Consider the following 23705-nt stretch of genomic DNA (forward strand, 5'->3'; position numbering starts at 1 on the left):
CAAGGGTTGGGGGAAAGGCACAGAAAGCATGATGGGTAACGAAAGGGGTGGGCCTACGGCAACTGTCCCGTTAAATAGGTAAGAGGTATTGTGGGTAACAAGAAGCAGGACAGAGTTAACATAACGGGTTAGAATTCTCCCCGTGGCACTGTGGGAAGGGCTAGCACTTCCGGCTTTCGGTCTGCGACTTCGGACTACGGGGCCGCCCCTTTGCCGCGGTGCCTGGTGGGATGCGAGGCCTGACCTTGCTGCCTAGCAGCCTCTGCTGCGCAACCCATCTTTATCCATGTCCCTTGACCCTCGCACGTTAGCCAATGAACACACAAGATGGATTACGACACCACCTGTACCTGCAGGAGCCAATCAGGAAGCTGCAAGGGCCAAGGACGACCAATTATTATTAACAACTTCGCCGCCGGGCGGAGTCGAAAGAGAGACGCCTTCGGGAATGGGGCTGAGGTATTACGTCAATGGGCGGTGCAAAGTGACAGCACAGACCAATGGTGGGTGAGCCCCGGAACCCGCGGCATCGCGAGCCAATCGGCGTGGGCTCCCCAAGCCAATGGGAAGGGCAGGGAGGTGTGCTGTGACCAGTCTGCGAGTGGGAACCAACAGAAAAGGACGTTCCAAAGAGGTGGGTGGGACTCTCATCCATGACTCCAATAGTAAGGCCAGACCCTGAAGCTGGTGGGAGGACCTCAAGGCCCTCTAAACCAATGGGCTAGGTGGGGCGGGGCGACGGTGGCGGCGGCGGCGGCAGCGGGTTCGGTTGCGCGTGGCCCACGGGGTGGGAGCGGAGCCCGGACCGGGAGGAGGCGCTACCGCGCGTAAGAATTGGGGTTCTGAGCGGGGGGGGCCTGGGGGGTGTTGGCTGGAGACTCGGCCTGGAGCCTGCGGGCCTTGACCTCTGCCCTCTGACCTTTCCCCTTTCAGGCGACCATGGGGAACGTATTGGCCGCTAGCTCGCCGCCCGCAGGGCCGCCGCCGCCGCCTGCGCCTCCCCTCGTGGGACTGCCGCCACCTCCGCCCTCTCCTCCCGGCTTCACGTTGCCGCCACTCGGGGGCGGCCTGGGCGCTGGAGCTGGCACAGGTCGAGGTTCCGAACGGACCCCCGGGACTGCGGCTGCCAGCTCTGGAGGGACCGGGGACGATGGGGCCTGCGGCTGCCTGCCCAACCCGGGCACGTTCGAGGAGTGCCACCGGAAGTGCAAGGGTGAGGGGCTGGGGGCCTGGCAGGGGTGTGATGGCCCGGATCTCGGGGGAAGGAGGAGCGCACTGAGGACCTTGGGAATTGGCACGGACCATTGGAATCACTTAACAGAGCGTTAGGAGTTGACGTTGGGATCCAATAGTGGAACGTTGAACCTGGGGCTTAGAATGATGGGATCAAATGATGGAACCTCAGGATGGAATGCCAGAGCGGTACAGAAAAACCTTAAGGACCTCATGTGCCCCAGGAATCGGCCAAGCCAGCCTTATGTGATCGGGAGGGAAACCGAGGCCCAAGGTCACAGTGTCAGCAATGGGTCATTGGAGGTGGAACCCAAGGCTTCTGGATCCTGGCTTGGAGTAATTGTGGTAGTGAAAGTGGTGGTGGGTTATTGAGCACTGTTCTGGCATTCAGTGTGTGTTAACTCATTAAATCCTTGCAGTATTTCTATGTGGTGAGCATCTTCAACTAACAGATACGTTTGACATGGATAAAATAACTTGACTAAGGTCACACAAGTAGTAGATGGTGGCACTGGAATTTGGATGCAGGCAAAGGCCTTGGTCCTGAGCCCATCCTCTGGGCAATTCTGCCTCTTCCCTGGATGAGGTGCTTTGTGCAGTGTGCTGGTTGTGGGTTCCTGGAGAAGGGAGAGTAGGGACTATAGGGAAGAAAGGGATGAGAGATGGGGTGTGTGTGTTGAAGTGTGACAGCATTTTTCTCTCCTTCAGAGCTGTTTCCTATTCAGATGGAAGGTGTCAAGCTCACAGTCAACAAAGGGTTGAGTAATCATTTCCAGGTGAGCCTTTCTGGTGCCATTATCCTTCAGAGGTCATTCCAGCCATCCCTCTGCATCTGCACATACAGTCTTTTAACTCCTCCTTAAAGAACTGGGCTCCTTGATACTTAAAGACACCAGAGACAGTGCCAGGCTTACCACTCAATTTGGGGGCAGTGGTAGGGTTTAGGGACCCACCCCCACAACCAACATCCGGGCAGGGATGAAGTACCAGGTATGCCCCCACACATCCCTTCTCTTGAGTGTCTAATCTAGTGAGGCCACACCTCCCAGTCTTCATCCCCTGCCTTGCCCAGAGACGCCCTGACAGGGAAGTCAGATTGGCAAGCATCCCCCATCCCAGGCTGCAGGGGAGCTGACCTGGAAGTGGGCTCAGCTGGGTTCCCTGGGGAGTGGCCCACAGGCTCATCACCACAGCCCTCCCTCTTCTTCCAGGTGAACCACACAGTAGCCCTCAGCACAATTGGGGAGTCCAACTACCACTTCGGGGTCACATATGTGGGGACGAAGCAGCTGAGTCCCACAGAGGTGAGGTACTTTTTGCCATTCATTCATTGTATCTTTCTTCTAACAAATAATGTAGCCAGTCAGTGGAAGAAAGCTTTGTCAGTAGGAGACTGGGCTGCTGGTGGCATGGGGAGGTGGGAACTGGGTCTTTCCAGGGTGCATTGAAACCTGGGTCATTCCTTCATCCTGACCCCCACTTCTCTGGGTGAGTCTGAGGACAGCAGGGTCACCAGACAGTGATGACCCAGAGTGGGCAGGGCTGAGCTGCAGATCATGCAGGGCTTTGAAGGCCAAGCCAGGCATTTGAACTTTCACTAGGGGGCACTAGAGAGCCACGGAAAGATTTAAAGGAGGGGAAGATGCCGTGATACTAGTGCTTTGGTAATAGCATTTCTCAGGCTTTCTGCGGAGGCTGGGTTAGAAGAGTGAAGGCAAAACTGGAAGTCCAGAAGGAGGCTGGGGCAGGACACAGGTGGAGTTGGGGGGCTAAATTAGGTTTTTGCTTGTGTTAACTATGTCCATGCAATAAACTTATTTATTCAGCAAACCTTCAGGGCATCCCTCCATGTCCTGCCCATCTCTGTGCTGGGTGGTCCTGGGGACACAGCGGTGACTGAAACAGCCCTGGGGGCTCACAGCCTAGTGGAGAAAGAGAATAAGCTTGTCCCCAGAGAGGAGCAGTCCAGGGAGAATAGGACCGAAATGGGGAAACCCAAAGGCTGAGCCCAGAGGAGAGCCTAACTCAGCCTAGGTGGTCTTAGAGGGCTTCTTGGAGGAGAGGACCTCATTCTAGGCTTTCCAATCCTAGGCTTCTCACCAGAACCCATCATGCATATGCATCCATGATGTTAGGCCTCTCACCTCTAACCCTGCCCTCTGCCCCACAGGCATTCCCCGTGCTGGTGGGTGACATGGACAATAGTGGCAGCCTCAATGCTCAGGTCATTCATCAGCTGGGCCCTGGCCTCAGGTCCAAGATGGCCATCCAGGTGAGTGGAAGGATGGAGTCGGCGACTGCCCCCAGCCACCCTGAGCCCCAGGCTGCCCTTGGGTGTTGAAACCAAGAACTCAAGGGACAGTGTGACCAAACAAACTGAAACATCAGTCTGGAGCAGAGGAAGGGCTTATCGCAAAGATCAAGCGAGGACTGTGGGTGGCTAGTTCTCTGCAGACCAAACTCCCCCTTAGTTTTCAGGGAGTGAATGCGTGAAGTCACTCAGTCGTGTCCGACTCTTTGCGACCCTGTGGGCTGGACCCTGCCAGGCTCCTCCGTCCATGGGATTTTCCAGGCAAGAATACTGGAGTGGGTTGCTTTTTCCTCCTCCAGAGGATATTCCCGACCCAGGGAATATCCCGACTCAGGTCTCCCGCATGGCGGGCAGACTCTTTACCGTCTAAGCCACCAGGGAATCCCGGTTTTCAGGGAAGGGCTTTTAAAGGCAGGTTGGGGGCAGGGTGCTGCAGGATGTGTGGCTTTCTTCTGGTTGGTCAGTGGTGAGGCCATAGGGTGGTGTGCCAGGAGTCTTGTGCTCAGCTGGAAGTTCCCATCCTCCTGGGTGGAGGCCCTGGCATGTCCTTGACAGGAGCTAGGATTCCACCGTACGGCACTGTTGTGCTGTGCTTACTCACTCAGTTGGGTCCGACTTTTTTCGACCCTTTGGATTGTAGCCAGTGAGGCTACTCTGTCCATGGGATTTTTCAGACAACTTTTCAGAATACTGGAGTGGGTTGCCATTTCCTCCTCCAGGGGAATCTTCCTGACCCAGGGATCAAACCCGTCTCTCTTGTGGCTCCTGCATTGCAGGCAGGTTCTTCACCTGCTGAGCCCTAAGAGAAGCCCTCGTGGCGCTATTGTGTGACTGTTAGCGGATTGCTTTTCCTTTCTTTCTGCTTTCCCTCTCTTCTCTGATGAGTAAATGGATCTGCCCTCAGGGAAGGTCTAGGAGGTTGAAGCCTTTTTCCTACAGAAGAGAAGGGGAGGCCACTGAAAGGCCCTTTGTACCCCGGCAGGCCCCATGGGGTCCTGCTCAATTTCACCCTCATACTTGGCCCTCCCCCCACAGACCCAGCAGTCGAAGTTTGTGAACTGGCAGGTGGATGGGGAGTACCGGGGTTCCGACTTCACAGCAGCCGTCACTTTGGGGAACCCAGACGTTCTGGTGGGTTCAGGTAAGAGGCACAGGGCTTGGAAGGTGGTCAGACCCCATGCCCAGCAAATCCATTTCTCCCTCCGACCATCCTTTTCTGCCGTCCAAGAAATGGTCAGGGGCAGGCATGACTTCAGAACACAGAGCATCAATCGGGCCCCGTAGTCTTATAGGGGAAACAATAGGTTCAAGTCCCAGCTCTGCCACTGGCTTCACTGCAGTTGGGTGGGGGGTGGCGCTTCCACCACCCTCATGGGCCTCGGCTTCCTCATCTGTTAAAACTGGATTGCCTCACAGAGTTGTCGAGCAGGTCACATGTGGAAAGTCTCAAATGGGGTTAGGCATGTGACGGGTCCCAAGGAAAGGAGCTGCTGCATTACTCGTGGGGCTCTGGGGTTGCTTGGGGGCACAGAGCTGACCCCAAGGCAGGCGAAGTCCACGTGCAGCTGAGGGGAGGCAAGTCAGTCTGAGATGGAGGGCGACAAGGAAGATTCCTGTTTGGGTTGGCTGGGAGCAAGGACCTGCTGACTAATGTCTGTACTTCTGGTCTCTCCTCTCTGCTTCCCCCTTTTTTATTTTTGTCTCTGGGCATCTGCCTTTGATTTCTCTACATTGATCTGATGTTTCTTGACTATGAGTCATATATTCCATGTCCAGAGGATATGGTGGTGAACTAAGGAAAACTAAGTCTGGCTTCTGGGCATTCTAGTGGTGATTTTTATATTATGTATATTAAGGGAGGCATGGTAAGTCACTTCGGTCTTCTTGAACTCTTTGTGACCCCATGGACTGTAGCCCACCATGCTCCTCTGTCCATGGGAGAGTCCAGGCAAGAATACTAGAGTGGGTTGCCGTGGCCTTCTCCAGGGATCTTCCCAACCCAGGGATCAAACCCAGGTGTCTTATATCTCCTGCATTGGCACGCAGGTTCTTTATCACTGGCGCCACCTGGGAAGCCCCTGGAACCTTCCATTCTAGAGACACAAGTAAAGCAGATGGGTGATGGAGCCCTATGGAAAGATGGTGGCGTCGGGAGGGGCTGGTGGAGTCTTGAGAGAAGGCCTCATTACGTAGGTTATACCTGAACCAAGACTGAAGGATGTGAGGGAAGGTGTCAAGCAGATATATGGAAAAAGAGCTTTTCAGCTGGAAGGAACAAGTGCAAAAGCCCTGAGGTACGACCCTTCACTGGAACATCGAGGAGGACTGGAGCTATAACAAATGAGGAAGGAGGGCAAGTGGTAGAAGTCAGGATGGCAGAGCTGAAACATAAAGCTCTGGAGAGCTTCTGAGTCTGAGGCCACGAGAGGATTTTGAAAGGGACAGGATCATCCGACGTAGCTTCTGACAGGACCTCTTGTGCTGACGTGTGGAGACTGGGACACAAGAGGGCAGCGGAGGTCTGCGGGGGGCGGGGGGGTCTGTATTCGCTGCTGGATTTGGTGTGGGAGATAAGAGGGAGGTCAGAGTTGAGAGGTCAGCTTTTTTTTTGGCTTGACCCACCGGAAGGGTTGAGTTGGTGATTCCGGATTCTTGTGCCTGCTGTTAGCTCTGTCAGGAAGAGCAGGCTCTTGGGCAGCGAGTGCAGCATGAAGGCGGGAAGCCAGGACACTTGGGTGCCCAGCACCTGGAACCGTGCTGGCAACAGAGTAGATGCTCAGAAGATAGCGCACAAAGGAGTGAGCAGCAGTCACTGCAGGTCCTATTTCCCACCTGGTGCCCTTTGCCAGGCCCTCAGCATACTGTGTGCACCCAGACCTTCATCCAGTCACTCGAGCCATTAGGGACTGGCTCGTGGAATCCTTCACAGCCCTGTGGGGTGGTGCTGTCGTCATCCCCATCTGATTGAGGCCCAGAGAGGGCAAGTACTTCCCCCAGGACACACAGCGAGGCCACCTCCAGAGTCCACGGCACCAGGCCCCCCCGCCCCTGCAAACACTCACCAGCATCGGCCTTTCATGCTTCTCAACACTGGCTTCTAGGTCTCTCTTCCCTGGAGCCCAAGGCCACCAGTGACACTCCCATCTCTTAGTCCCTATGGATGTCCCTTCCTTCCCTCAAGCACCGATCAGAACTTCTGGGCCCAGGGCAGTACTGAGTATAGGAGTAGTTACTCATATAATTACTCATGACCACTGACAGCTGGGCTCCACCCATTCTGAGCCTCGGTTTCCCCGTCCATCTCAAAGGCACAATCACAGCAAGAGGACCTTGGTGAAGGAATCAATGGGCGGACCCGTCAGCCCCTTGTGGGGCCAGACACAGCTAGTTAGGGTTCACCGTGGGATGGGTCTCTGGGCCGCCCCACAACAGGCAGAGGGATCAGGGTTCTCACACGTGAGGAAGGCAAGGCCTGGGGTGAAATCAGCCCCACCCGGGGCTTGCCCAGTGAGGATGCAGAGGGCCTGGTGTTAGAATCACGGTTGAGGCCTAACGAGGAGCCCGTGGACTTACCTGGTCCCCTCCCCTGACCTCAGCTCCTCCTCTGGGGCCTCAGCTTCATTCTGAGTACCCTGAGTATGTGCCCACCTTGGGACACACAGCCCCTCCCTGCCCTCACGGGCTCCCGGGCCAGTAGCCGAGACACTTGCCTTGCAACAAACAATCACACAGTGACTGTGTTACTCTTGGGAGAACGCCTACTCGAGAGAGGTCCAGGTTGCTGTGAGAGCTTGTAACAGGAGGGCCCAGCTCACCTGGAGTGATGAGGACAGTGTCTCTGAAGGCCAGTGTCTAGACCGAGGAGGGTGAAGAGAAGGGCAGCGCTCCCAGAGGAAGGCTGCATGGCCAAAGCATGCAGGGAGCGCGCCATGGGGAAGGCAGGAAGCTTTTCTGTCAGGCTCCAGCCAAGAGCCCGCTGGGTACCCCCTCCCCAGAGAGCCAGGTGTGGCCCCAGCCCCGCAGGTTTCAGGAAAGCCGCACTCTGCCCCTTGTCCGAGGCCACCTCTTTGTTTTCATACCTGTTATGGTGTTCTTTTCCTTCTCGTGGAGTTTTCAACTCAGTGGGTTCTTCACGGCCACTCCGGGCACTCCATCCTAAAGGAGGTCAGTCCTGGGTGTTCATTGGAAGGACTGATGTTGAAGCTGAAACTCCAGTACTCTGGCCACCTGATGCGAAGAGCTGACTCATTTGAAAAGACTCTGATGCCGGGAAAGATTGAAGGCAGGAGGAGAAGGGGATGACAGAGAAAGAGATGGTTGGATGGCATCACTGACTCAATGGAGATAACTTTGAGTAGACTCCAGAAGTTGGTGATAGACAGGGAGTGCTGTGGTCCATGGGGTTGTGAAGTCAGACACGACCGAGCGACTGAACTGAACTCCAGGCACTGTGGAATGACCCCTGGTTGAGAGCCACTGGCCTTGACAATGCCAGTGACTTGGGGAGCTCCTGGGTATGGGGGAGCTGGGTCTAGACACAAGTGAGAGGGAAAAATAGCAGGCTAAGGAAATGGAGGATGAGATGGTTGGATGGCATCACTGACTCAGTGAACATGAGTTTGCATAAACTCCAGGAGTTGGTGATGATGGACAGGAAAGCCTGGCGTGGTGCAGTCCATGGGGTCGTAAAGAGTCGGACATGACTCAGCAACTGAACTAAACTGAACTGAAGGAGATGGAGATGCTAGAAAGGGCAGGATGTTCAAGAAAAAGGCCTGTGAGGAGATGAGCACTGTTCAAGGACTTATGAAGCTCTCGGAGGAAGTCTGTTTGAAAGCTGGGGATGAACCACAGGGGGCCTTGCACCCGTGTCCTAAGAAGCCAGAGTGTCCTTGATGCTGGGGTGTCATGGTAGGCTCTGAGCAGGGGGAGCAGGGTCGGGTGTGTGCTTTAACAAGATCCCTCTGTGTGTGAAGCTGCTTGGAGAGGATGAGGCTGGGGCAGGAGGCCAAGGAGGAGGGTAGGGCTTGGGAAGCAGAGGGTGAGGCAAGCCAAGGAGATGGAAGGTGGGAGAGGAGTTCAGGGTCTCGAAGCCCTCAGTCTAAACCATGACCAGAGACTCTTGAGTTGAAGTCCCTGTGTGACCCTGATGGTCACTTTTCTCTCTGTGGGCCCGAGACTCCCCTTCCCTTGGGACAGTGGCTGCTCTTGTCCAGAGGTGTGCTGGTCATGGTTTAACAACCAGCTGGCGAAGGAGGGCCCAGGAGGTGGGTCAGTGTCCCCCACTCCCAGGGAGAAGCCAGCTCCAACCTGCCCTGACTGCAGCCGCCCCCAGGACACCTCCTGGACCCTGGCCAGCAGCCCTCCACCCCCGACGCCCCCAGTGGCCCCCCCTGCCTGGGCGTGCCTGAAGATGTGAGCAGGTCCCATCCTGTCCTCCCGGCCTGTCCCGCTCCCTCAGGCCAGTCCCCACTCGCTGCCTCTGATCTCTGTCCAGGGAAGCATCCTCACGTCTCTGGTTCACACCTCGTACTCCTGTCCCCGAGGCTTGTCCCACCCCCAGCTCTGCGCTTTCCCTGTCGTTGCCTGTCCCCGCCTCCTTCCCTCCTGCCCCATCCTGGCTGGGTGTCCATCTCTAAGCTCTCCTCACCGGTCCTCACTTGCCCCATCCTTCAGGCTGGGCATCTTCGGGTCCCGCCATCCGCCTCCATTTCTGATCGCTCCCCCGTCTCTACAGAGGTGACTCTTGCTTTCCGGTTCTCCGTCATCACTCCCTCTGCGGCCCCCACTGCCTCTCTTCCTCCCTGGCCCTTCCCCTCCGCAGTGATCACCGCTGTGGTGTCCACCCTCCTGGGCTCTCAAAGACAGACAGTCTCAGTCCTTGGCTCGAGGAATTCAGCCCGGCGGTGGAGTGGGCGGTTAGCAAACACTGAGGGGCCCTCAGAGCCATCCTTCCTGCCGAGGGGCCCGTGTCTGTGACGGCCGGACCCTGTGTGCTGAGCACACCCTGGGCACGCCGCACCTGCATCCAGCCCTCTGCTCTTCCTCACAGCCTCACGAGGTGTCCCATTTACAGTGGCCCTTGGTTGCCCCAGCAGCAAGTGCTGGGGCTGGGATTTGAACCCAGGCTGTCTGGCTCCCTGAAGTGTGCTGTCACCGCCGTGGCGGCAGGGTGGCTCGAAGCCTGGGCTCAGGAGATGGGGAGGCCTGGATTCCACCCCTGACGTGTCCTGTGACCACGTGGGAGTGACGTGACTCCTCAGCCCCTGCAGCCTCCTGTTCAGGGAGGTGAATGCAGAGGTGATGAGTTCCCAGAGGGCGTGGGGGGCTGACCTCAGAGCCCTGTGAACGGCTCCCCAAGGAGCCCAAGTGGGGGGCCCGAGGAAGTGGGAGTCCAGTCTGGTGCCCTGACCAGGTGGAAACTAACCACCAAGCTCAGAAGTCATCACTGCACCTCTCGCCTGCAGGAATCCTCGTGGCCCACTACCTCCAGAGCATCACGCCGTGTCTGGCCCTGGGCGGAGAGCTGGTCTACCACCGGCGGCCCGGGGAGGAGGGCACTGTCATGTCACTAGCTGGGAAGTATACATGTGAGCCTGGGGGCCTGGCGTCCTGGGACTGAGGGAGGAGGGGCTGGGGGCTGGATTCCTGGGTCTGAGGGGAGAGGGGGAAGACCTGGGCCCCTGGTTGCCCAGACCCCCTTGGTAACCTGCCTGCCCTCTTCCAGTGAACAACTGGTTGGCGACAGTAACACTGGGCCAGGCGGGCATGCATGCAACGTACTACCACAAAGCCAGTGACCAGGTGAGCCCGTCTGGGGACTGGCTGGCTGGGTATGGAGTGCCCAGACTGGCATGCCTGAGAGTCCGGCCTAGGAGGCTGACTCGTGTGTGTTGCCCTGGCCCCTCCAGCTGCAGGTGGGTGTGGAGTTCGAGGCCAGCACAAGGATGCAGGACACAAGTGTCTCCTTCGGGTACCAGCTGGACCTGCCCAAGGCCAACCTCCTCTTCAAAGGTACAGACCTCCCTTTGCTTACGTGAGAAACAAGAGGTGACTGGGCTCTGAGTGGGGTACAGGCCAGAGGAGATGGGAGAGGGCAGCATGCCGGGCCCCAAATTACCCAGGAATGCTTGTTCAGACGGTGGGTGGGTGCCTGGGCCCCGAGCTTTGCGGGGACCATCCCCCCCCCGCCCCAGCCAGCAGCCCTCTAGCGGTCTGCACGCATGGCCCTTGCTTTTCTTTTTCTCATGCATGGAAGGCAATTTGGAGTGAGCTGGCCTTGCCCCTCTGTCTCACCTTAGGGAGGCTGCCTGGTCACAGCCAGACCCACAGCCTTCCCCCAGGATGACTGACTCTCATCTTAAGTTCCTCCTTGCGCTTCAGTGGCTCTCGGGTTTGGGGTGTGGAGACCACCCCAGAAAGGCCACTTCAGCGGCCCTGGTTCAAGGCTTCTGAAGGCAGCCAGGGGAAGTCCCTGGTGGTCCAGTGGTCTCACTCTTAACTGCTGAGGGCCTGGGTTCGATCCCTGGTCAGGGAACTAAAATCCCACAAGCCATGCAGTGTGGCCAAAAAAATTTTTAAAACAAAAGTAGCCAGGAGGCCCAGGGAGAAGGGTTTGTTTTGCCTCTGAAACCCGCCTTAAGCTCTCCCTCTGCAGTCAGCCCCGGGCCTGAGGCTGCATTTGGACTGCAGCTTGCCTGCTTCCCTTCAATGAGTCCTAGAGATTTCAGTCTGATTCAGCAGATACTTAGCACCTGCCCTGGCCCAGCTGGGGACACAGCAGTGACCAGCGCCTCCCCCACCCAGGGCTCACAGTGGCAGGGACAGGCCCATTCACAGAGAGCAGCGCCTGGTGTGGACAAGACTGGGATTGGGAGGGTGGTCCACGGGGTGGCCGAGGGCTTCCGGAGGGGACGGGTCGCAGAGCTCGGAGCTGAAGTGCTTGGGGGTGTGAAGAGGGTCAGGGTGGTGAGGACAGCACAGCCAGCGGTCTGGCTGGTGGCGTCTGGTGTGTCGGGTGAGGCTCTTCACACAACTGTCCACCCACAGGCTCTGTGGACAGCAACTGGATCGTGGGCGCCACGCTGGAGAAGAAGCTCCCGCCGCTGCCCCTGACGCTGGCCCTCGGGGCCTTCCTGAATCACCGAAAGAACAAGTTCCAGTGCGGCTTCGGCCTCACCATTGGCTGAGCCCCCGCAGGCCCTGCCTTCCTCGCCCTTTCTCCTTCTGATCCCACCTCCCCCTCCCCCTGCCACGGAGGGGAGACCTGAGCCCCCCTCCCCCTCCCTTCCCTCCCTCCTCGGGGGTCAGGGGGCAGCGGAAAGGAGGGGACCCAGCACCCCAGCAGCTGAGGGGGGATTCTCCGAAGGACGGGCACGGCAGGATGTGGAGGACAAGGGGCCGCGTGCCCAGTGGGCTTGGGGTCCAGGAAGCGATTCTGGAGTCGAGGGGCCTACGGGATTCTGAGCACCAAGGGCAGAGGCGGTCAGACAACCTCAGGGAGGTGTTGGGGTGTCCCCGTCCCCCGAAATGGCCAAATGGGCCCAGCCCCAAGGGGGCAGCAAGGAGAGGTGCGTCCCCAGTCACCCTGCCCGTGCCCGCTTTCCCATCCACCCCTCAGTATAAATCATGTTTATAAGTTATGGAAGAACCGGGACATTTTACAAAAAAAATAAAAAATAACAAAAAATATACATAGGAAAAAAAAAAAATGGGAGGCCTCTGTTTTCCTCTGTGTCTGTGGCCCATTTGGTCCGGCCCTGACCTCCCACAGTGGCCCATAGCGGGCAAGGGAATCCAGCCTGGTCACTGGCCAGAGCCCAGACCAGAGAGGGGAAGGGCCTGGCCCAGGATCACACAGCTGCCCGACGAGGACATCACAGGCCTTCCCTCCCTGGGAGGGTGTGGTCTGTGGTTACTCAGCCTGGCCTGGCCAGCGAGGCTGCAGAAGACTGTCCCCATGAACTGAAGCGGGTGTGGGGAGGCAGCGAGCTGGGACTGGGGTCTTTCCAGGTTCTAAAAGGGGCAGGGGATGAAGGGGTGTTAAGACTTGATTATAATAGAAGGTCAAAGCTTTCAAGAAACTTCAAGGCGCATTTGAACACTTGGAAAGAGTTTGGAATCATTTACTTCTCCTGGAGTGGGGGAGGGGTGGGCTGGAGTCTGACTCATGGGCAGGGAGAGAGGGTTGGGGGCGTCAGTTCTGCACACCTAGGGCTCAGGCAAGCTGACATCACTTGCCCCTCTCCAGACGGGAACTGAAAGTTCATCTCACTCACACAGTGTCTGGGCAGGGAGGCTGCTGGCCCGTGATGACCCCTTATAGCCCAAAGAAGCCACTCCACCCACTCCCTGCCAGCGCCTTTTGAGGCCAGAGCAGACAGGCTGACTGCAACCCAGGATGGACTGGCATTGGGGCTCCCTGGGACCAGGCATCCAGCCTACCCCGCCCCAGGGAATCCAGTAGTCCTCACCTCCTTAAAGGGCCGGGAGTGACTCCCAGCCCCTCCAGTTCTTCCAGGGTGACTTTACTGTCCACCTCAACTCTGAATCTCCTCTTGAAAGAGGAAAGTGGGCAAAGCGGACTCCATCTTGGCTGCGGGACTCCCATTTTAGACTGATTGTGAACTTTGGACTACATGCCTGGGTGCTCTCCCAGTGGACTTTGAGCTATGTGCCCGGTATCTATGGAAACAACATACTAACTGAAAAACAGACCCCCTGGATAAAAGGACTCCAGGACTCGTACCTAGACTTCCCATCACCGAGAAGAGTGTACCAATCTACCCCAGAGCAAAACAAATTATCTCCACAATACCTATTGATATATGTTGACCTAATTAGCTATCTGGACTAATATATGAATCATGGTTTAGCCCCTTTACATTATCCAGGCTAGTTTCGAGGAATTTGGGGATGTAGGCTTGAGCACGTACACTTATGGTATGGTATATAAGGTTGTCACAAAAACTGGCCAGGTCCTTGGCTAAGAGGAGACTCTGCCTTGGGCCCGCCAGTATAATAAACTGCACTCCACTATTTGCCTTGTCCTGAGTGAGTTTGCTTCCCGGAGAGCATGGCTTCAACATTTTTGGTGCATTGGTCTGGAAGCTCCTCACTTGGAGGCGACAAGTCCCATTTGGGGCTCCTCAAATTCTCGGTGATTCAAGCCGGGGCCTTGCGGCTTGAATCACGTAGAGAGGGCAGGGTGCCTCGCCCCTCTGGAATGATTCTGCCTTTCAACACCCAGACCTCTCACGTTAGCAAGTAGTGGACGGCAGTGAGGGAACTGAGCGCTCAGGTAAGGAGGGTCCCACCCAGCTGGGTGGAAGAGGGGGCCTGATGAACCCCCTGGGAGGGATTAGAGGAGTGTGTGGACCTGTTGGTGACTGATGTGTGAGGGTGACTGCGATCGTCGGGTACAGGTTGACGGACGTGACAAGGCTTTAAGGGAGGCTCTATTGTGAATGTCATTTAGGAGGTGGTGTCTCGGGAAAAATTATTACCAGGCAATTGCAAGAGGGCTACTGAGGGAAGAAACTTGGTCTCTGTGTACACCTATTTGCCCTCCCCCAGGAGGTGTCCCATCTGCTGTGAAAGTCTCAGTCCTCTCAAGCTTGTTAAGGTAGAGAAAGGGAAATACATAAGTGAGTACAAATTGGCTTTTCCGGAGATAGCCTGGGATGTGGGTTATTTTAACTCACCTGTGCTTTTGTCCACACCTGATCAAGCTCACCAAGGCAGAGAAGGCATTTAAAGTTTGGGGAGAAGTGGTCCTAGACAAAGTGATATTCTGGTTCAATCGCATAAAACAACAGGAGAAAGCACGCCGGACTCCCCCTATCCCTCCGGGACTTGGCAGGTAAAGCCCTTTTCAATCCTATCAGGGAAGAAGCTGAGTGGCAATTTAAGTGCTTCACTGAGTGGAAATATCAGAAGTATTTGGGGTACCGGAAACTCCACTAGCAGGAGAAGGAACACTCCTGGAAAGGTAGGCAAAATGGAAGGAAACGGATCCAAGGCAACTAACTATCCTGGACAATATGATCAAAAGTTTCAAAAAGGGGTTCAGAGGAGACTATGGGGTAAAAATGACACCTGGCCGGCTACGCACCCTCTGCAAGGTCGAATGGCCTGCTTATGGGAGTTGGCTGGCCACCAGAGGGCACAATGGACTTGAAAATAATAAAAGCAGTCTCTGCGACAGTCATGGGAAATCCTGGACACCCAGACCAGTTCCCATACATAGACTCCTGGCTAGAGCTGGCCCAAGATCCCCCACCATGGGCATGACTTTATATTCAAAATGGAGAAGGAAAAAGGCACAGAAACGAACTGATGATAAAAAAGAGATTCTACAGGATCCAAATGAGGAACTTCCTCGCCCACTGTACTAGATGATGAACCCGCCCTCAAATGTGTTGGCCAGGGGCCTTAACAGCCACCAGGCCGAGGCCACAGGACATTCAAGCACCACCCCTGTCCCCGGCCCTTCCTTCAGCCCCCCAGAGGTCATAGAGCCACCACCCCAGCAGGCTCCAACCCCAGCAGGAGGGAACCCTGGATACCGCCCTCCGGATTCAGCTCCTGCCACAGAGGCACGACATAAGCTCTACCCGCCGCCCCCACCCCCAGTGAGTCCCGTTGAAACAGGGGAGGGGAACACTGGAATTAAACAAAGACTGTGCTCTGCTAAGGAGTTAGAAGAAAAGACACATTTCAGAATTCCCTTAGGGAAGTCCAGCAGGCCCCCATACAGGGGAAAGACAGTAATTATCACCAGGCTCCCAAGGCCGACTACTACCAGCTATTTTCGTCTACTGATATATTGAACTGGCAAAAATATACACCACCAAAAAAAAAAAATATATATATATATATATATATATATATGCCACCATATTCAGAGGAGCCACAGGGCATGATTAGACTGATGGAAACCATTTTTTGTACCCACCAACCAACATGGGATGATATTACCCAATTATTAACTTCCCTCTTCAGTATCGAACAGCGGTACAGAATTCTTACTGAAGCAAAGAAATGGCTGCTAGAAATGGTTCCAGAAGGGACTGTAAACCCACAGAGGTGGGTGGAACAAACCCTTCCCAGTGATAGACCTAATTGGGACTATAATACAGATGAGGGGCGAAACCAATTAGACAGATACCGTACAGCCATTCTACAGGGAGTAAAAAGGGGAGCCCGCAGACCAATGGATATGGCAAAACCTGCCGTAGTAGTACAATGAGGGACTGAGCCCCCTTCTGAATTTTATGAAATACTGTGTGAAGGCTTATAGACTCCATACACCGATCGACACCAAGGCCGGGGCTCCCACATGTTTGTAAACTCAGCATTTGTGTCACAGTCTTATCCTGATATTAAAAGAAAGCTCCAGAAGCTGGATGGAGTATTAACAATGTCCAGCTCCCAACTAATTGAAATTGCAAACAAAGTATTCAGAAATAGAGATACAGAAGCCAAGAAAGAAACTGAAAAAAGATGGAGGACAATAAGAGAGCAGACCAGAGATTTGCAATGCTAGCCACGGCCTTGGGAAAGCCTTCTGGGCTGCCCATGAAAGCCCTTCCCTCCTGGAGAGGAGACCAATCCCTCAGGAGACCCCCATGAAAGCCTAGACCCATGTTACAACCCAATCAGTGTGCCCGGTGCCGAGGGTTTGGCCACTGGAAAAACGAATGTCCTAAAACCGCTCAAAACCAGGAATCAACCAGTACAGTGGTAGGCCTTGACAGCCTACAGACCAAACAGGGATGCCGGGGCTCAGAGACACAGGTCCACAAGAGCCCATGGTAACATTAAAAGTAGGGGGACCGTCTTATTGACTTCATGGTGGATACTGGAGCAGGATTGTCGGTAGTAACTGAGCCCGTGGCACCGCTCTCAAAAAAGTCACTGCCATAATTGGGATATCTGGAAAGGAAATGATTAAACAATTCTGTAAGCCCCGAAAGTGCCAAATGGCCGGGGGGCGCACCAAGTGACCCATGAGTTCTTATATATCCTTGAATGCCCAGTACCTCTACTGGGAAGAGATCTATCTCTAAACTGGGGGCACAAGTGAGCTTTTCCCCCCACAAATGCCCCGCTTTGCACATGGGCCCAGCTACTTACTTACTCTCCCTCTCAGTTACCCCACAAGACGAACGGAGGTTACATGAATATACTGAGAAGAGACTAGAGGGGATGAATGGCCGGGGGGAAACACTGGCTCAACAACTTCCCGAGATCTGGGCAGAAGGAAACCCCCCTGGGCTCGCCAAACACCACACTCCAATAATAACACAACTTAACCCAGTGCCACCCGGGTTAGAAATGCCAGCATCCATTGCCCCGGAGGCTCGTCTCGGCATACTGCCACATATAAATAGACTGAAACAGGCTGGCATCCTGATTAATGCCAATCAGAATGGAATACACCAATCCTACCAGTTAAAAAGGAAGGGGGACAGGACTATAGGCCAATACAAGATTTAAGGCTGATCAGCCAAGCTGCCGTGACCCCGCACCCCACAGTCCCAAGCCAATATACCTTACTCAGCCTCCTCCCTCCAAGTGCAAAAGTTCTATACCTGTCTGGACTTAAAAGATGCCTTTTTCTGTATATGCCTAGCCCAGGTATCACAACCAATTTTTGCTTTCGAGTGGGAAGACTCAACAGGGGGCGCCAAACAACAACTAACCTGGACTTACCTCCCCCAAGGGTTTAAAAATTCTCTAACCATTTTTGAAGAAGCCCTGGCTTCGGACTTAGGTGCGTTTCAGCCAGAAAAGTTTGGTTGTTGGCTGCTGCAATATGTGGACGATCTGCTCCTGGCCTCTGAGAGTAAGGATGATTGCTGGGAAGGAACCAAGGCCTTGCTGGGATTGCTGATGGAGGCTGGTTACCGGGTTTCGAAAAAAAAGGCTCAGATCTGCAAGGAGGAGGTGAGGTATTTGGGATTTGTTCTAAAGGGGGGGCACAAGGCTGTTGGGCCAGTCCAGCGCCATGCCTCTATCTGTGATGGAGGGGCTCGCATGGTAGGTATCACCTCTACGGAGGGGTGACATGCCTAGCTTATGGGATTTTTTGCATCAGGCAAGACAACAAAAATCAAGTATAGAATGGCTTTAGACATACTTACTGCAGCACAGAGAGGAACCTGTGCCATACTTATGGCTGAACGTTGTGTATACATTCCGGATCTATCTGGCAATGTAACGGCTGCTTTGGGTGGCATGAGGGACCAAGTAAAAGCAATGTCAGATGAAAATATTCCCCCTGGACCTCATCCTATCTTGGGTAAAGGGTGATTGGTGGAAAACTGTGCTTACTGTTATTATAGTCATTTTAATCGTTCTGTTATGTGGACCTTGCATTTTACAATGTGTTGTTAACTTTGTATCCCAGAGACTATCCTCACTTTCCCAGATCAGCATTAGGAGGCCTAGGGTACAATATATTCCTATGAGTGATGCTCCCACTGAGAGTTAGGAGCATCAAGAGGGACGAATGAAAGTGGAAAATGGGCAAAGTGGACTCTATCTTGGCTGCGGGACCCCATTTTAGACTTATTGTAAACTTTGGACCGCATGCCTGAGTGTTCTCCCAGTGGACTTTGAACTATGTGGCCAGAATCTATAGAAAAAACATACCAACTGAAAAACAGACCCCCCGGATAAAAGGACTCCAGGACTTGTACCTGGACTTTCTGTCGCCGAAAAGAATATACTAATCTACCCCAGAACAAAACAAATTGTTATCTCCACAAAAACTATTGATATATGTTAGCCTAATTAGCTGTCTGGACTAATGATATATGAATCATGGTTTAGCCCCTTTACATTATCCAGGCTAGTTTCCAGGAATTCGGGGAGGAGGGTTTGAGCACGTACACTTACGGTATATAAGGTTGTCACAAAAACTGGCCGGGTCCTTGGCTAAGAGGAGACTCTGCCTTGGGCCCGCTGGTGTAATAAATTGCACTCCACTATTTGCGTTGTCCCTCTGAGTGAGTTTGCTTCCCGGAGAGCAGAGAGCGTGGCTACAACACCCTCAATTAAGGATGCCCATCTGTGAAACAGCTGGGGTTCCTGAACAGGGCTGCAAGGGAGGGAGGGACAGGAGTGTTCACTGTGGCCCGGCACAGAAGTGAAGTCCAACACAGGGCCACTGTCTGCCAGCTAACCCTACTTATTCTCGGTACACACATAGCCTGTTGCTTCACCGAATGACAGTGTTAAGTGAAGTTGCTCAGTCATGTCCCACTCTTTGCGATGGTGTTGAGTGCAACTCTTTTCCCGGTTTTGTGGACCAAGAAGCTGGATGTTCAGAGAGGCTAGGTCGTTGGCTCAAGGTCACACAGCTGACAACTGGCAGGGCCTGGATTCAAGCCTGAGCAGTTTGGTTCCTGAATCCACAGTCCTAAGCAGACAACACACATGCTTCAAGCCCAGAGAAAGGAACAATACACAGTTGGGGAGAAATGCTGGATTTTCAGGTCTCAAGAGAGGCACTCTCCTGTGCCCAAGGTAACAGCCCAAGAGGGAGCTCATGTTAAAGTCCAGATTGCACTCTCAAAGCCTGGGCTTTTAGCAGATACCTTACACTGTTCCCAGAACTCCTATCCCATTTCTATCTGGGCCGGCTAGCTCCTTTCCCCCTCCCTACCCAGAGACCCAACCCCCTCCTTCCTCTAACCAGGGATTTCAGGCCCCCAGTCCTTTCCCCAAATTCTATTCATCCATCTGCTGGAAAAGAGAGGGGCAGGGGATGGGTACTGTGGGCAGTGGCCTGTCCCAGCCCTCACCAGCTCACCCACCCACCAGAATGGAGGAAGCCGCCTGAGTTACTGGGAGAGATGTCATCTTTTCACGGGGGCTGGGAGTGGGGGCTGCCAGGCCTCCAAGCCCCACCCCACCCTACTCCTGGCTGTGTGTGAAGGGGGAGGAGGGCCCACCTCGTGACCCGAGGGGGCTGGCCCAGCTTGCCCCAGCTCTGGAGGAGTGGGCGGGCCAGGGGGGAGTCCTATAATTGGACGAATCTGGGATCCGTGAGTCCCTACTCAACCCCGGAGGCCAAGGACGCGGTTTCCGGAGGCGAACGCGGTGAGAGGCAGAGCTGTGGGTACGGAGACTCGGGGCTTCTGTGGGGGACGGGCCGCGGGAGAGGTGAACGAGGTGACGGGTCCGACGCCGCCCCGGCCAGGACAGAAGCCGGAGCAGAGGCGGAGGCCAGAGGCAGGGAAGCGGACCTAGAAGGGTGGGGAGAAGGCGTATCCCGTTGGGGCTGGAAGGTGGGTTCAGGGGAGCAGCTGGAGCTGCAGGAAAAACCAGACGAGACATGGCCAGGACCCACTAACTGTTACCGTCCTTTATTGAGCACCTACTGGGAGCCCACGATCATCCTAAGCTCTCCGTTAAGGGGAGGCTCCGGGGCGGCGGCATGGTAGCTAAAGCGTGGGTTGGAGGACTTTTTAAATGAGGATTAAATTAGCGAATATGTGGAAGACAGCGTTTAGATGTGAAGTTGGAGCTGAGAATGGGAAGATACGGTGAGGAATGGGAAGATACGGTGAGGAATGCGAGGTCGGAACTTTAGAAAGTCCAGCCGGGGCTTTCAGGGAACTCCGGGATGGAGGGGAGGGCCGGGTGAGTGGAATCTGAACCCTGGGAGAGGGATGGAATTTAGGCGGCGGCAGACCTGGGGATGGGGAGATAAGAGAAGACAATGAGGGAATGAAATAGACAATGAAGGGGCCGCTGGGTAAATATTTGGAATTGGGTTAGGATGTTGCTGGGATGCCAGGCTTTGAAGGCTAAGACCGGATGGGGCAGAGCTCTGAGGGGGAGGGGGGTTGCCCCCACGCCGGGGGTTGAGTGACACTTTCTCCCTCCTTCAGGTTGGCCAATCGCAAGCCAGAAGATGAAGGTTCTGTGGGTTGCCGTGGTGGTCGCGCTCCTGGCAGGTATGGGGGCGGGGCTTGCCCAGGTTATTTGCCCCACCGCCTCCCATCCAAAGCTTGCCCTCCTCCCGTCCGTGGGTCCTCCCTTCTGCTGGTCTATCTCCCCAGGTCTGAGGTCTCTCTGACATCCCTTGGTTCTGAGCTGCAGTTTTACTTTCTCTGAGCCTCAGTTTCCCCATCCTTAAAATGAGAGTTTCTCGTGCGCTGCTGTCAGGCAGATAGTGAGGAGCAGCTAAGTGTCAGCGGTGATTATTCTCTATTGGGGCTGTTTTATTCTCTATCACCCCAGCATGGCCGTACGCGGACCACACACAATCCATGCTTGTCAAGTGATTAAACAGGCTGGGCGTCTCTCCACCCCCTCCCCACCCCCCAGTGCTCTGGGAGCACCTCCTCTGTACCGGGTACTGTGTGCCTGGAGAGGGCGGAGGACCCTGACCGCCGTGAACTTGCTGTGTGCAGGATGCCAGGCGGATATGGAGGGAGAGCTGGGGCCCGAGGAGCCCCTGACTCCGGAGCAGCCCCGGGGGCAGGACAGCCAGCCTTGGGAGCAGGCGCTGGGCCGCTTCTGGGATTACCTGCGCTGGGTGCAGACCCTGTCTGACCAGGTGCAGGAGGAACTGCTCAACACCCAGGTCATTCAGGAACTGACGTGAGTGCCTCCGCCCTGGTCCCTGATCCCTCCGGTGGGCAGTGTGTTCGGGACCCCAGTCTCCTCTGATCTGGGTTTCTTTACCTCCCCATCACCAACACTTGGGGGAGGGGGTGTCTAGCCTCTGCTCATTTCTTGCTTTCTTTTCTCCTTGAGCTCCTGGCTTTCCCTCTCTCTGATCCTGTTCTTCAGTCTTTCCTGTTTGGCACCTTCCTCTTCATCTCCCTCCATCACCCTAGCTCAGGATCCCTACCTCTTCTTTCCATTCGCGCCCTCTCGGCCCCCAGAGCGCTGATGGAGGAGACCATGAAGGAGGTGAAGGCCTACAGGGAGGAGCTGGAGGGACAACTGGGCCCCATGGCCCAGGAGACACAGGCCCGCGTGTCCAAGGAGCTGCAGGCAGCCCAGGCCCGGCTGGGCTCCGACATGGAGGACTTGCGGAACCGCCTGGCACAGTACCGAAGCGAGGTGCAGGCCATGCTGGGCCAGACCACCGAGGAGCTGCGGGCCCGCATGGCCTCCCACCTGCGCAAGCTGCGCAAGCGGCTGCTCCGCGACGCCGACGACCTGAAGAAGCGCCTGGCCGTCTACCAAGCGGGGGCCAGCGAAGGCGCCGAGCGCAGCGTGAGCGCCATCCGCGAGCGCCTCGGGCCCCTGGTGGAGCAGGGCCAATCGCGGGCCGCCACCCTGAGCACCGTGGCCGGCCAGCCGCTGCTGGAGCGCGCCGAGGCCTGGCGCCAGAAGCTGCACGGGCGCCTGGAGGAGGTGGGCGTCCGGGCCCAGGACCGCCTGGACAAGATGCGCCAGCAGCTAGAGGAGGTGCGCGCCAAGGTCGAGGAGCAGGGCAACCAGATGCGCCTGCAGGCCGAGGCCTTCCAGGCCCGCCTTAGGAGCTGGTTCGAGCCCCTGGTGGAAGACATGCAGCGCCAGTGGGCCGGGCTGGTGGAGAAGGTGCAGTTGGCTCTGCGCCCCAGCCCCACCTCTCCGCCCAGCGAGAATCATTGAGCGCCCGGGCATCGCCCTGGGGGGCCCCCCCAGCTCCCACCCCGAGCCTCCCGTGCCCCCAGCCTGCAGGGGGCCCTGCTCCTGCCCCAGCTGTCCTCTTGGTGGGCCCTAGATTAATAAAGATTCATCAAGCTTCATGGCAGCTGCTGGGCGTCAGTGTATGATTTGTCACAGCTCAAGCCTCAGTTTCACAGTTTTTCCCCTTGTTGACTCCACAGCACCCTGCCCCCTGAGCCTGTGTTTGTCTCTTTTCTTTGTGTCTGTTTCCTTCTGTCCCCTTTTAGAGTTTCCCGGTGACTCAGTGGTAAATAATCCGTCTGCAGTGCAGAAGACTCAAGAGACATGGGTTTGATTCCTGGGTGGGGAAGATACCCTGGAGAAGGGAATGCAACCCACTCCAGTATTCTTACCTGGAGAGCCCCATAGACAGAGGAGCCTGGCGCAGGCTATGGTCCATAGGAAGTGACTTAGCACACAAGTCCCCTTTTAAGTCTTTCCCTTTTTCCTCCATCTCTACTCACAACTGCTCACTCTCTTCCTTGACTCTCATCGATTTGTGGCTGAGACAAGGTTCTGGAACAAATCCACCAGTGGGTTAAACCCTTCGGTTGCCCCTGACTACTCTGGGCAAAAAAAGCAACCTCGCTGAGCCTCGTTTGGCCTGGCTTCACAATATCTACCTCATGACTCAAAAGACTTCAGACCACTGCTGTGAATACTGAGCCATTTTCTGGACTTGCCTGGTGGTCCAGTAGTAAAGTATCCGCCTCCCAGTGTAGGGGACACGGGTTCCATCCCTGGTTGGGCAGCTAAGATCCCACATGGGAGGCTACTGAGCCTGCATGCTCCGGAACATGCCTTCTGCCAGAACAAAGCCCCAGTGTAGCTAAAAATGATAATTTTTTTAAATCAAGCCATTTTCAGTTCTTTATTTCCCACTCTTATTCTCCCGCCTGCCTTACCTGATTCTGCCTCCTTCCCGCCTCTGTCTCCATGCTGTTCTCCCTGAGACGTTTTGTTTTTCTGTCTTCCACTTTACCCCCATCTTTTCTCTCTCCCTCTGGTTTTTCTTTCCTGTGTGTGTGTGTGCACACGTGCGCACGCGCACGTGTATGTGCTCAGTTGTGTCTGACGCTTTGTGACTCCATGGGCTGTAGCCCGCCAGCCTCTGTCCATGGAATTTTCCAGGCAAGAACATTAGAGTGGGTTGTCATTTCTTCCTCCCGGGGATCTTCCCTACTTAGGAATCAAACCTGCGACTCTTGTTTTTCCCGCATTGACGAGCAGATTCCGTACCACTGCACCACCTGGGAAGCCCTCTCTTGCCCCTGGTGTGGCTTATTTCTTTTTTCCCTTCTTCATCTGGGTTTGCCCTCGCCACCATTTTGCAGCACATGCACCCTCTGCCTTTCACCCCTTCCTTCTCTCCTCCAAGCAGGTGATTGGTTTCTTATCTATCCTGACAAGCCTACTGGGTGCTGGGAACAGACTGCAGAGAGAGGCACACAGGGTCTGCAACAGGCCCCTGCTGTTTAGG

At 55.4% G+C, this 23705-nt stretch overlaps 2 protein-coding genes across 5 annotated transcripts; both read left to right on the forward strand.

Moving 5' to 3' along the window:
* Positions 1-643: 643 nt before the first annotated feature.
* On the forward strand, positions 644-12070 carry TOMM40 (translocase of outer mitochondrial membrane 40). Its single transcript, XM_043437903.1, has 10 exons — positions 644-827; positions 934-1213; positions 1942-2009; positions 2445-2537; positions 3404-3505; positions 4580-4685; positions 10012-10134; positions 10272-10348; positions 10456-10558; positions 11594-12070. Exons 2-10 carry the CDS (start codon positions 940-942, stop codon positions 11731-11733), a joined length of 1086 nt encoding a protein of 361 aa, XP_043293838.1. The 5' UTR covers positions 644-827; positions 934-939; the 3' UTR covers positions 11734-12070.
* Positions 12071-17356: 5286 nt separating this feature from the next.
* APOE (apolipoprotein E) lies at positions 17357-22310 on the forward strand. Of its 4 annotated transcripts, none has more exons than XM_043437908.1 (4): positions 17357-17494; positions 20449-20514; positions 20974-21163; positions 21451-22310. In XM_043437908.1, exons 2-4 carry the CDS (start codon positions 20472-20474, stop codon positions 22166-22168), a joined length of 951 nt encoding a protein of 316 aa, XP_043293843.1. In that variant the 5' UTR covers positions 17357-17494; positions 20449-20471; the 3' UTR covers positions 22169-22310. The 4 variants fall into 4 exon arrangements, with proteins under 4 accessions (XP_043293843.1, XP_043293841.1, XP_043293839.1 ...); XM_043437906.1 differs by lacking the exon at positions 17357-17494 and adding an exon at positions 19562-19654; XM_043437904.1 differs by lacking the exon at positions 17357-17494 and adding an exon at positions 19579-19673.
* Positions 22311-23705: the final 1395 nt, after the last annotated feature.

This window comes from Cervus canadensis, chromosome 18, assembly GCF_019320065.1.
Source record: "Cervus canadensis isolate Bull #8, Minnesota chromosome 18, ASM1932006v1, whole genome shotgun sequence".
In the NCBI taxonomy this organism is placed as follows: domain Eukaryota; kingdom Metazoa; phylum Chordata; class Mammalia; order Artiodactyla; family Cervidae; genus Cervus; species Cervus canadensis.